This window comes from Cottoperca gobio, chromosome 24, assembly GCF_900634415.1.
Source record: "Cottoperca gobio chromosome 24, fCotGob3.1, whole genome shotgun sequence".
Taxonomy (NCBI): Eukaryota; Metazoa; Chordata; class Actinopteri; order Perciformes; family Bovichtidae; genus Cottoperca; species Cottoperca gobio.
Window position 1 is genome coordinate 5,534,299 of NC_041378.1, and position 12,873 is coordinate 5,547,171.

Genomic DNA, 12,873 nt, shown 5'->3' on the forward strand with positions numbered 1-12,873 from the left:
TTTTTGTCTTGGTGGTATTTATGACTGAGATGATTGCATCTCACTGTACATAATTGTGACTTGTACTACACACAACTTGATATTTTGAAAGTGGGAGCAGATTTGTTTTGAACTTGTTCAATGTGACCAGTAGGTGGGGACATGCACCATACAACTAGTATCAAACATACCTTTTTTTTTTTTTTTTGAGAAATTCTATGAACGTTAAAGTAAGCAGTCTGGCGTTGTGTTCACACTAGAACAAGTATATTTAAACTACAATTACTTATTGCATACTCTACACGTGTTGGTAAAGAACTAAATGTATTATGGCCTGTAAAATTGTTAACGTTTAATTAAATGTCCTGGTCACATTTGTTTAAATTGTTTCAAGTGGTGTACTCTGTTCATTCTCGAGACACCAAAGCTGTCTGAGCAAAATAAGTCCGTCACTTTTACAAATGCCAAAATCAACATTAGCCTCAAAGGCCTTCACATTGTACTGCTGGTTTGTGTACTGGAAGTTATTTGAAATTACCTTTTTATTCCTATGAAAGTCTTACTGTTAAATGTTTGGTCCATCATTAGGACCTACAAGTGGGCAGGCTGTGCTGTAATACGCTGACAGGTTAAACCTTTAACCCTCACCTAACATACTGTTACTTTCTTTGAATCTTACTCTTGCCCAAACAAATAGGAGAATGCTCACCTGCCTAACTGGGCCTTATACTGCATTGTGTCCCCACTGGCTTGATTAAACTGAAATTAGATTTAAATTGCATTACGTTTGACCTCAGAAATTGATGTCATGTTATACAAAAACTTATTTAATCAAATGCCTGTTCATTCACATGTGTTAGAGATTTTAACTTCCATAATAAGGCAAAACAAATGTGATGCCAGCAGCATGTGACTAAAGCTATTATAGCAATGAGTAAAAATGTCTCATGGACAGAATCGCCGTGTACAATACAGCCATCAAACTAACCTTGAAAGAGTGAGGCTGAACTCTTTGGGGGAAATGTAAAGTAGGTAGTTTTCCTGAAAGTCATGTGTGTTTCGTACAGTCTGAGGGGGCGGCAGCAGTTCTGCTCTCAGCAGTGAAAACAGTGAAGTGTGGGTGTCTGTCCCCCCTGAACACACACACACACACACTCGCTCCAGTCAAAGTGATAGTGGGGGACTTCACCTGTGTCATTCAGAAACATGCTGAAAATGACTTTTTTTTGGACACCTAACGCCTCCTTAATTTGAGCAGAGTCTACAAATCATTTGCATCTAACTAATTATATCCATGTACAAGTACTCGCATGAAAACAAATGTAAAAATTATGTATTTTACATTGTAAATCTTGACAATTTACATAATTGAATGTTGGTTGGATATAGGATGGTGAGGTCTGAAAAGCAGAAGTTTACACAGTATAAGTGTCAGAATATTTATGATCCTTCGAAAACCAGATTCAAATTTCATACTTTGACATATTTGGAGCAACTTTGTGGTGTTTGTGGTGGTAGTCTGCTCGTGGAACATTTCCTGGTTAGGTTCATTATGCGCAGGTTTCCGTCATGAAGCTGAAAGGTGCATGTGTTCTGACTAACCCTTGTTAACAAAAGGACTTCCTGTGGAAACATTTGACTCCTGTGTGTAAATCTGCTTTCAACCCACAAATGCTGAGTGCATTAATTGGGGTGGGAGGGTTCCTGGTGTGTAACATTTGCTTTCAGTGTGACAGATCTTGTGACCTTTGCACCCTCTTCTCATTGCGTGGCTTAAGGAATCGGCTTAAAATGTGTCCTACTTAAAAAGAGTTGTGGTTTGGTCACACAGACTTGTGTTTTTGTTTCGCACATTACATGGTGAATTTAGCGAATAGACACCTAAGAGTGTTTGTGCGTCAGCGACGATAACCGAGAAGTGCAGTTTTTGTATCCCAGATCTGCAGATCACATGAGATAATAAAAAGGTGGAGCTTGGTATATGCTGCGATCACACCATCTTGCAGGCCTGTGTGCAAACGAGGCATAATTTAGTTTCCATGACATATACAATGCAAGATGTCAGAAAAAAACCTAATTACTACTTATTATGAATGGAACAACATCAGGCATAGTGTTACTTCTCTTGTTTGACAGAACTTGGTATATACAAGAGACAGAAACAGGATTATAACACCCACACTGAGAAGGGAGGAAGCGATAAATAAACTAGTATTGTGAAATATAAAATGCCACAAAAACGCTAACCTTTATGACGAGGTGACAGTCACACATGGTCACAGTGTTTGTGTTCCACATGTACAGTAAAGGAGTGCGTGGTGGCGCCTAAAGGTTAGAGAGGCCGCCTTGTGGTCCGAATGCTGCTGGTTTAGATCCCCAAAAACAATTTAAAAGGAGAAGTTCAACATTTGGAGGAAATAAGCTTATTCAGTTTCCTGCCGATGAGTTAGATGACATTGATACCAAACATGTTGATGGTGTAAATATGAAGCTACCACTAGCAGCTGGCTAACTTAGCACAAAGACTGGAAACGGGGAAAATGGCTCTGTCTGAAGGAAATGGCTCAATCTGTTGGGAAATAGTAAAAACATTGTGAAAGCCAGGGCTCTGAATTGAAAGCCTGATATCATAGAATCCATGTTTTTATGCTGTAATGGACATGAGATAACATTTGTTGGTTTTAATGGGGACATTTTTGTCCTTAAGGGTCTGAGTGTCTGTATTTTAGCAATACAGTTTATTATAGGAGTTGAGGTTGAATTTCCACATTTGGAAAAAGAAAAGAACAACCTCACACTCTTAGCAAAATGTATGCCGTATGCATTAACACAGTTAAAATTGTAGAAAAATTAAAAAGCCAAAAATGTCCCCAGTGAGGCTAAAGGGTTACATCTTCTCTTCACGTCTAACTCTCGGCAAGAAAGCCCCGTACTAACCAAAATGTCGAACTTTTACTGCCTTTGACAAAGCCATGAATCCCCTTCCAGTCCTGCTGCTCTGTGAGGTATGAACAGAACACAAGTACAAGTGTTTCGGGAAGCTCCAGCGTCATGGCAGGCATTGTCAAAACAGTCAGATCCTCATGCTGGCTAATAAAAGTTACAATAAAAACACTCATTCATTCCTGCAGTCAGAGCGAGAGCCCAGAGTGACTGGTTGTCGGAGGCTGAAACCAGAGGTCTCTCAGCCCCACAGATCTTTTGTTTGTCATTGGTCTTATTGAATAGAGGACTGGAGACGCTGACATTTTGACGCACTACTCCAAACCTGATGGTGTAGGACGTTGTGAAATGAGATGTGCAGGGAAATTCCCTCATCGAGCAGCTGGGCGATTGATAAACCAGGGGGAAAAGGTTTTCACACACTTCACAGTCAAACATGGTCTTCAGTTTGACATTCAGTGAATCATAACAGTGGTCTGGTTTATGAATCAGTGTTGAAAACAAAGATCAGCGCTGTTTCAAAAATAACATACGCATATATCTTTTCTTGATAAGACTGGAAGGAATATCATGGAAAACTACTAAAAACCTATTTGCAGATGACACACAACTCTATGTAGCTCTTCATATTGTTGACAGGAGCCTCCTTTACTCCCTTGAAAATGGCAAGAAATATATATTATATAATATATATATAATATTTATAAATATATTATATATATATATTATATATATATATATTATATATATATATATATATATATATATATATATATATAATATATATATATAATATATAATATATATCAAATCAAATTAAAATCAAATCATATTTATTTGTATAGCCCAATATCACAAATTTTACATTTGTCTCAGTGTGCTTTACAGACTGTACAGGTTACGACACCCTCTGTCCTTAGACCCTCACATCGCACAAGGAAAAACTTCCTAAAAGAAACCCCGTAATTAAAGGGGGACAAATGGAAGAAACCTCAGGGAGAGCAACTGAGGAGGGATCCCTCTCCCAGGACGGACAGACGTGCAATAGATGTCGTGTGTACAGGATAAACAACATAGTACAAATACAACATTTGACAGAAATTATGTTGTGTTGAAAAAAGAGAAAGTTTGGATGAATCCAGGAAAATGTCAATAAGGCTTCCCTGGTGTCCAGCAGGACCAGGACAGCAGGCGCAGCCACGATTCATGATCCTGACGTAAACTTTATCAGTGGCAACCTGCCACATGAGACACAGACACTCCGGGGGATGATGCCCCAGATGATGAGTTAGTAACATACATTTACATAAATTGCATACAGATGGAGGGAGGGGAGGGGAAGCGAGGAGAGCAGGGCAGGTGTCCCCCAGGCAGTTTCTAGCCTATAGCAGCATAACTAGGGGCTGATTTAAAAGGGCAAACCTGAGCCCGCCCTCAAACTATAAGCTTTATCAAAAGTAAAGTCTTTAGCCTACTCTTAAATGTGAGAGTGTGTCGGGCCTTCCCGAAAACAAACTGGAAGCTTCGTTCCACGGGAGAGGAGCTTGATAGCTGAAGGCTTCTGGTTCCCATGGTACTTCTTAGAGGACTCTAGAACTAAAAGTAACCCTGCAGTGTGGGAAGCGCAATGGCGCTAGTGGTTTAATGAATATGGGGTGTGTGCGTGTGTGGGGTATATATATAGAAGATATATAAGAAGAGGGGAAGAGAAGAGAGAGAGAGAGAGAGAGCGAGAGAGAGAGAGAGAGGAAGCGAGAAGAGAAGAGAGACAGAAGAGAAGAGCGAGAGAGAGAAGAGAGAGAGAGAGTAAGAACGAGAGAAGAAGAGAGATGGAGCAAGAGCTCTCATCCCTCTCCTCTCTCTCTCTCTCTCTCTCTCCCTCCTCTCTCTCTCCTCTCCTCTCTCTCTCCCTCCTCTTTGTCTCTCCCTCTCTCTCCTCTCCTCTCGCTCTCTCCCTCTCTCTCTCTCCTCTCTCTCTCTCTCCTCCTCTCTCTCTCTCCTCTCCTCTCCTCTCTCCTCTCCTCTCTCCTCTCTCTCTCTCCTCTCCTTCTTCTCCTCCTCTCTCCTCTCTCTCTCTCTCCCTCCCTATCTCCCTCTCCTCTCTCTCTCTCTCTCTCTCCTTTCTCTCCTCCTCTCTCTCTTCTTCTCTCTCCTCTCTCTCTCTCTCTTCTCTCTATCTATCTCTCCTCTATCTCTCTCTCCTCTCTCTATATATATCTCTTTTTCTTCCATATACTTTATCTGACGTTACTCTTACAGCCACTCCTCGAACACTCTTTGGCCTTATTTTTGAAACTATGTATACTTCGGCAAAATCTTTGAAGTAATATATTTGTTATTTTACTAGCTTCTTTATAGATGTGTTATAAAGTTCAACTTTTGGCAATAGAAAATGTAATTTCTTTCATATACAGTGATTTATTCCTAAAGGCGCTACATAAATAAGGTTAATGTATTACCTGCAAAGCAAACAGTACTGACTGTGAGGCACAAGCAATGTGACACATTAAAACTTCTTCACTTCAAAGTGTTAAGTTAATTTAATATGTTTTATTATTAATCCAGTTACCAGAGGAAATAGTAGAATGATAAAAACAACGTACCAGTAACATTTCATTCTGTATGCATTCAGTTCTGCAAACTCCTCCCTGGGCCTAACATTATCTTCACATCCTTATGACGGCAATGAGCATCATCATCATCATCATCATCATCATTCTTCCAAACATTCATGTAACGGTGAAAACACTTGAAGCAGTCCTTTTACAAAAGTACACAACAGACAAGTTGGAAATAAACAATGACTAAGAGATATATTTACAAGACTTATTAGCCCAAAGTTAAAACATTAAGTAAAATATGTGTTGAGACAACAACAAAAAAAAGAAAATCTTAGAATAATGCCATGCAAAAAAAGTACCCACAGCAGCATCTGGGTCACTGATTTAGGGGTAAAATTATACAATTTGTAAGTAGTGTGTTCTTTATTACGCAAACTGATGTTTACCATCCTCCATTACAGCTGGTAGCCTCTGCAACATGTTAATATACCTTAGATTAAACAGTTATGTGTGCACCATGTTTTCAGGCTATGTTTACAGCTTTAGATAAAATCTCACATTAAGACACATAAAAGGCCCCGGCTCTCCAACATGGAGGACTGTGAGATAAGCATCTGGCTATTGTGACTGAAAGATAACTCAACAGATAGAAAGTCTTGTTGTTACAGAAGGTGAAAGTCTTGTTCAAATATTTGTGATAAAGTAAAAAGAAAAAGGACCAGAGTGTAGGATTTAGGGGCATCTAGCATTGAGGTTGCCACCAACTGAATACCCCTCGGCCCACCCCTCCCATTTCCATAGAACCTACAGCGGCCTTCTGGTGCACCAAAATCAAGCTGCTACTTCAACTTAAAAACACAAAATGCCCTCTCTAGAGTCATTCTGTGGTTTGTCCATTCTGAGCTACTGTAGAAACATGGCGTGCTCCGTGGAAGAGGACACGCTGCCTATGTAGATACGAAGAGCACCTTCTACGAAAACGCAACAATTCTTAGTTTCGGGTGATTACACACCAATGAAAACACAACAATGAGTATTGTATTCTATTTCTGCCAGTAGATCCCACTAAATCCCACACACTGTTCCTTTAAATTAAGTGGCAATGTAACCAACGCTTGAAAATTATTGATTAGCCATACAGCTCATACATTTTTCAGGGTCACAGTAACCTGTAATTGGCTGCACATGCCACGTACGGCGGTTTAGGAAAAATATTCTAATGTCTAACTGTGAAAGAGCTGAAGAGGCAGTTTGCAAAGTTCATGGTTTGGGACTCGTGTATAAGACAATCTTACAGGCACTCAAAACCTCTGTGACTGCTGACCTGACAAATCACATGGACCCCTCTGGGGCTTCTTGGTGTAAGAGTCAAAACTGCAAAATCCCTTTCTGTACCATTGCTAAGAAAAAAATAATAATAATAAAAAGGAAAAGAACAGTCAAAAAATAAAAACCCAATAGATACACACAAATAGACAAAAAGCACCACAGAAAACGTGGTCTTAGTTCCCAGTTACGCGAGAGCTACACCTTCTGTCCGAGCAGCGGCACTGGCCGCCGGCCTGACTTCATGCGGCTACGCGCATACACCCGTAAGAAAAGTGCTAAGAAAACTACCCCAACACCAAATCCACCTATTAAGGTGACTGCGTGACCGTAGAGGAAACAAGAGAGGAGAATGGCGATGGCCTGTCGCAGGGTCATAATGATGGTGAAGACTGCAGCGCCAAACTGGCTGATGGTGTGGAAGATGAAGAGCTGGCCGCATGCCGAGCACACGGACAGCAACACGGCGTGGAAGGCAAACTCCGAGTGGCGTGTCATGAAGGCCACCGAGTCGAAGAAGGCCCCCTGCTCCAGCAGCGAGCCGACAGTGAAGAGGCAGGAGAACAGGTTTACCCCGAACATCATCTGCACTGACGACATCTTGTACTTGAACAGGTTGTCCTGCCAGTTGGAGGTGAAGCTGTCGAAGACGATGTAGCCGATGAGGATGACGATCCCGCTGAAGGTGGTGACGGTGGACGGGTGCTTGCTGGGTGTGCTGGACAGCAGGAACATGCTGACGCCCACTGAGATCAGCACGGCGGTTAAGTACTCCCAGTATTCATAGCTCTTGTGGGAGACGATCTTACCCATGAGCATGACAGGAATGACCTTGGAGGCCTTGGCCAGGACTTGAGTGGGGAAGCTGATGTACTTGAGGGCTTCGTACTGGCACCAGCTGCTCATGATGTTGGAGAGCGAGGCGAAGGAGTACTTGTACATGGGCGCTCCGTGGCGAGTCTGCTTGAACAGGACGCACCACAGGCCCGACACGGTCAGAGCCAGGATGCGGTTCATGAAGACCAAGAACTGAGAGTCCTTGAACTTCTCGCCCTCCTCTTCTGGAGTCGTGGCGCCGTATGAACGCGTCATCACCCTCTCCTGCAGGACTCCCCACGTCAGATACGATACCTAAGAAAATTAACTTCATGTTATATTATATCTCAGCATAAGCAATTATGTTAAAAAGTTGAGCACTGGATTGTTTAACATTTGGGCTTACACGTTTGTGTAACATAAAACAGGGGATGTCATTGTCATTATGTACTTGAAGCATACAGCAGGTTTGTCCTGATACAATACCCATGTGTACGAGGAGAGTTATCTTTAATCCTCTCAATCCTGGCTGTGAAGCGATACCTTCCGAACCCAACTACACCCTTTTTAACAACGTTTCTTCATCCTGGTAGTCGCATGCTGGTTTATTGTGGGTGTGTGGTTCCCTGGCAACAAACCGACATGCAAGTACCAGGACGTATCCCTCTGACATAGGCAAGGAAACACCGTCCAAGGAAACACCGTCCAAGGAAACACCGTCCAAGGAAACACAGTCCAAGGAAACACAGTCCAAGGAAACACAGTCCAAGGAAACACAGTCCAAGGAAACACACGGATGGAATTTTGTACTCTAATGACCAAAACTTACATAAAGATACCCGTTTGATTTGGCTAACTTAGAGTTACTGTTGTCTGGCTGGAGTCTGGTGGCTTTGAGGCGAGCATATGAATTGTGTTTTGTACGTTAATAGATTATAATAATTGTCCAAATCCCCGTTGATTTGATTTATTATACATTAACTTCAAAGCATGTTATAGCATCACGCCGGACCAAAGGCAAAAAATGAGGTGTGATGCTTCCATTACTGCTGATTGAAGCTGGAGCCGATGAAGACTTGGGACTACTGCGGAGTCATCGTCCCGGGAGTGAATGCCAATTTTAACCTGGGCAGGTGGCGTCTGCTAAACTCTCCGTAGAGCTGAGGGCGTCTACAGAGTTAAGTGATAATCCTCTGTGGGTTTGTCCCTACAAGAGACACCTTTAACATTACATGTAGTCCTTTGGAAATAAATATTGATTTGATTATATATACAGTTTTAAGATCCAATCCTTTGATGTAGAACTTGATTTTAAACATGGCGAAGACTGACCTGCACCTCCCTCTATACAAACTTCACTGAGAATTGCAAGTGTGCAGACAGCAAACCAAACATTAAACAACCCTCCCTAGAGCTGCGCAAACAGAAAACACATTATACGTCATTATAGGGATTAGACCGCATATAATAATAGGTATTCAATAACTGTATTATCAAGGAGGATCCCCACCTGAAGTCCAACAGCACAAAAGATTAATTTGACGACCTGTCTGGCTGACGAGCCCGAATCTACCTCGTTCCTGGGTGCAACCGACACATCATCCAACAAACCTGTTTTGGCCTCACTGCCAAACACGCAGGTCTTTATGATGGGGAAGCAAATCCCACTACCTGAAAGAAAAGAAAACATTAAACAAAAACAAGGAATAAACTTGTAATTAAGGTGAATCAGGAAGTTTGTGTTCTTTAATTGGCGTACGTCTTCAAATTAGGTGTCAGTATCTCACAAGTCCAAACCTTTTTCTAAGTAATTGGTGCGCTTGAAGTAGCTAATGAGGAAGTAGCCAGGGATGATGATGGTGGAGTATCCCAGTATGTTGATGAGGAAGCGGAAGAGCCAGACATCTTGCCAGTCTTCCAGTAGTGACGACTCGCCGGCAGCCACAGTGGAAGGGAAAAGAAGCAACACAAGTGCAGGCCAAACCCTATGGGGGGGGGGGGGGGGGTAACACAATGTTGTGTATTAGCCCACATTGTGAAGTATATTAACAAAAAAACATCTTCGTATTTAGAAAACTCAATACATACATTACATTACTACCTACCATAACAATGCTGATGATAAATATCAACTGCGTAAAGATATGAATATTTAAATATTTACTACTTTCTTAAGCTCATCTGAACTTATAATAAAAGCATGAACTAAGTAAGCAATACAAAAGGTTTATGTTTATTGGTGCAGCAGCTACAAAAACACAGGATCCTAAACTTGCCATAACGCAACTTTATAGATTACATTTTTCATGAGACCCTTCCTGTCTGGAAAATGTCTTTCTAACTTTCCCCAGTTTGTACTGCAGGCGTCCTGTTAAAGATTCTCCAAGTCTTCAAGCTGTACCCGTCTAGCCGACATCACCAGGGTTGTTTTCTCCTTATTTCAACTCCCCCCACAGTTCACTGCACAATTGGATGCATTTGATACCACATTCAAAAGATGGGGCCCCATTGAGTCCTACTGCCTATTATTTTTTCGATGAATCGTTTGGTCTATAAAAAATGTTTTTTTGGTTGTGTGCATCACGTGATGAACGTGGATGTTACAATAAGATGTGAGGCAATTACGCCCAAGGGGCAAGCTAAGTAGTACTACCCGTACGAACTGGTCTTCATGCACAACACAGGGACAGTATGGAAGCTATGGAGTCACGTAAAACAATTATCGGCTGTTAAACTAGCCGTGAAGAAATAAGATCATCTTCATCACCTACCCCCACAAGCAGCATAACTCAAACAAGCACACCTGTGATGAAACCATAGCTTCCTATGTAATAGGTGTGCTCCTTGCTGTCGTGGCACTGAGTGTGTATCCCTTTCAAAGTGAGGCCGGGCCGCGTCCCAGGGGGGCTGTGAGCCTGACTCACACAGAGCCTCTTTGTGTGGGACTCCGCTGTGGCCTGGCCAGCCAGTATTCCACTGCAGAGAGACCTGGGCTCTGAACAAGCAACTTATTACATCGAGGAATGCACTGCACTGGCTGGGCAGCCAACCCACAGGCTGCAACACCACAGGCTCACGGAGAGAGCTGCCAAAAATGTATCTGATGAGAGAGTGTCTCCAACGACACACACACACACTATACATATACATATACATATACATATATATATATATATATATATATATATATATAAAAAACTGATAATATGGAGTGAAAACACTGCATTGTTGTTATGACGGAGTGATTAATCTTATTATTATTATTTTTTAACAATCATCATTACGACCTGGTTGCTGGAGGTTGTGGTCTGGATAAATAAATATATTCAGAATATAAATATATATATACCCAGACTGGTGTTGCACTAAATTCGGTGACCCATCAGATTGTATGACCTGCACAGGACTTTCAGACATAATGCCACTGCAATGTTTTTATCATACGTTATCACATGCAGTATTTTGATGAGTGTTAACAAACATAGTATTTACAGGGGTTAACGTTAGTGCTCTACACTTTAGTTTCATAATATATGAGGTGACTCTAACATCGGAATATTACAGGTCAAGTCGACGTGGATCATCATTTCTGCTGACACGTATCAAAACAAAGTAATTAATAGTGTCATAAAAAATGTTTGCAGTAGGAATTTAACGGTAAAGCTAACTAACCGGTACACAACCTGATGTACCGGTTAATTATTGAACCTTCATCAGGTTGTTTTCAGACATTGACAGTCAATGTAATTATCATTAACAGAAATTAACGGTCAACTGACTTCGTTGCCACCCTCACAAGTATATAAGTAAACAGTCAGCCGAGCTTGTCCACACCTACAACTCATCTTTAGCACGACATGTTCTCCAGTTAGCTAGCGTTTACTCTTGGTGTCTAACGTTACCTCCATGAAAAAGATGGCATTTTCCCCACTCTCTGTGGCCGGACACCTGGCGCAGCACACCCGCCGACACACTCAAACGTCTCCGCTGGAACAGAGCATGAAGCTACGCCTGTCCGGCAGGTAACACTATTATATTAATTAATAAGGATTGTCTTCTTTCGGCTTCTGTCTTCAGCTCTGATGTCTTCAACTTATCCTCAATGGCCGATGTGTTCACTTGAGCAGGAAAGGCCCCTCCTCTTTTGCTCCACACCGGAGGAGGATGCCGGAGACGGAGAACAGCGCCCACCCGGCGATGCTGCCCCCTGTCGGTGTGGAGGAGTTACTGCAAGGTGTATTTGTAGATCACATTTCTTACACAGATGCAGTACTGTAAATGATGCACTAATAAATTAAAAAATGAACATTAAAAAATGTTTCCTCACCACTTTTATGTGTGTTTACCAGTGTCACTTTGTGGGCAGACATATCACAAAGTTTTGCGGATGAGTCCCTTATTGCGTCCCTGCTCAGTAATGATGAAACTGACTATGGTCCAGTGGTGGATTAATTTCGCGGCTGGTGCAAACTTTCCTTGTGGGACATAAATTTGTCTAAAACAAAGGAAATTATAATTAACTTCAGGGAGAAGCCTCCTCTGAGTCTTCCTGCTGTTATTTATGGCCCGACTGTTGAGGTTGTACAAATATCTGGGGACAATTATTGATGATAAATTAACTTTTTAACTGAGATGCTGTTTGTGGACAGGCCCATCAGTGCATGTACTATTACCAGAAGATCAGAGGTTTTAATGAGAATGTTTTATTCTGGCTTTATTCCATCTGTTCTAACCTTCTCTTTTGTTCGTTGGTGTGGGTCACTGTACCTTGAAAAACAGGTTACGGTTACATTCCTGTAAGAATGCACAGTAAAATTGCAGTCACAGACCTAAATGACCTCTCATAAATGTACAAAGTCAGTCACAAAGAAGGCCCAGTTATTCCTTGCTGGCCTTAGTCACCATTTGTTCAGTGAGTTTCCATCTGGTTGCAGATACAATCTGCGAAAATGCAGGACCAACAGATTTAAGAATGAATTGTTTCCTTCTGCTATTGTTCTGTTGAATAACTTTATGTAAGTTGTGTTAATTGTTTGTGTGCTAATTGGTGTGATGATTGTATTTACTGCTGGCTGTGCAACAAATAGCCTCTCAGGGATGATAAGTATTACTTATAAAAGATTTTTTTTAAATCAGAGAACTAAATACTAGCCAGGTAAAGGTAGATAGGTAAGATACGTAGATTGGTGAATACAAGGTTGATAATGACATGTGGTTTAGGTTCAGCCAAGGCACAGTTTCTAACCTG

The 12,873-nt window shown here is 41.5% G+C and overlaps 1 protein-coding gene across 1 annotated transcript; it reads right to left on the reverse strand.

Moving 5' to 3' along the window:
• Nucleotides 1-5,443: 5,443 nt before the first annotated feature.
• Nucleotides 5,444-11,761, reverse strand: slc35b2 (solute carrier family 35 member B2). Its single transcript, XM_029425737.1, has 4 exons — nucleotides 11,528-11,761; nucleotides 9,423-9,610; nucleotides 9,136-9,296; nucleotides 5,444-7,940 (listed from the first exon to the last, which is right to left on the reverse strand). The coding sequence occupies exons 1-4, from the start codon at nucleotides 11,545-11,547 to the stop codon at nucleotides 7,008-7,010; spliced, it is 1,302 nt and encodes a 433-aa protein (XP_029281597.1). The 5' UTR covers nucleotides 11,548-11,761; the 3' UTR covers nucleotides 5,444-7,007.
• Between the last annotated feature and the right edge of the window lie 1,112 nt (nucleotides 11,762-12,873).

What these genes read in the sequence shown, in the direction of transcription:
- slc35b2 (XM_029425737.1), bottom strand. Translation starts at nt 11,547, where the DNA reads ATGCCATCTTTTTCATGGAG. An exon ending in ATGCCATCTTTTTCATGGAG is followed by an intron (nt 9,611 to 11,527) that starts GTAACGTTAGAC and finishes CCCCCCCCATAG; the next exon opens with GGTTTGGCCTGCACTTGTGT. An exon ending in CACCAATTACTTAGAAAAAG is followed by an intron (nt 9,297 to 9,422) that starts GTTTGGACTTGT and finishes CTTTTCTTTCAG; the next exon opens with GTAGTGGGATTTGCTTCCCC.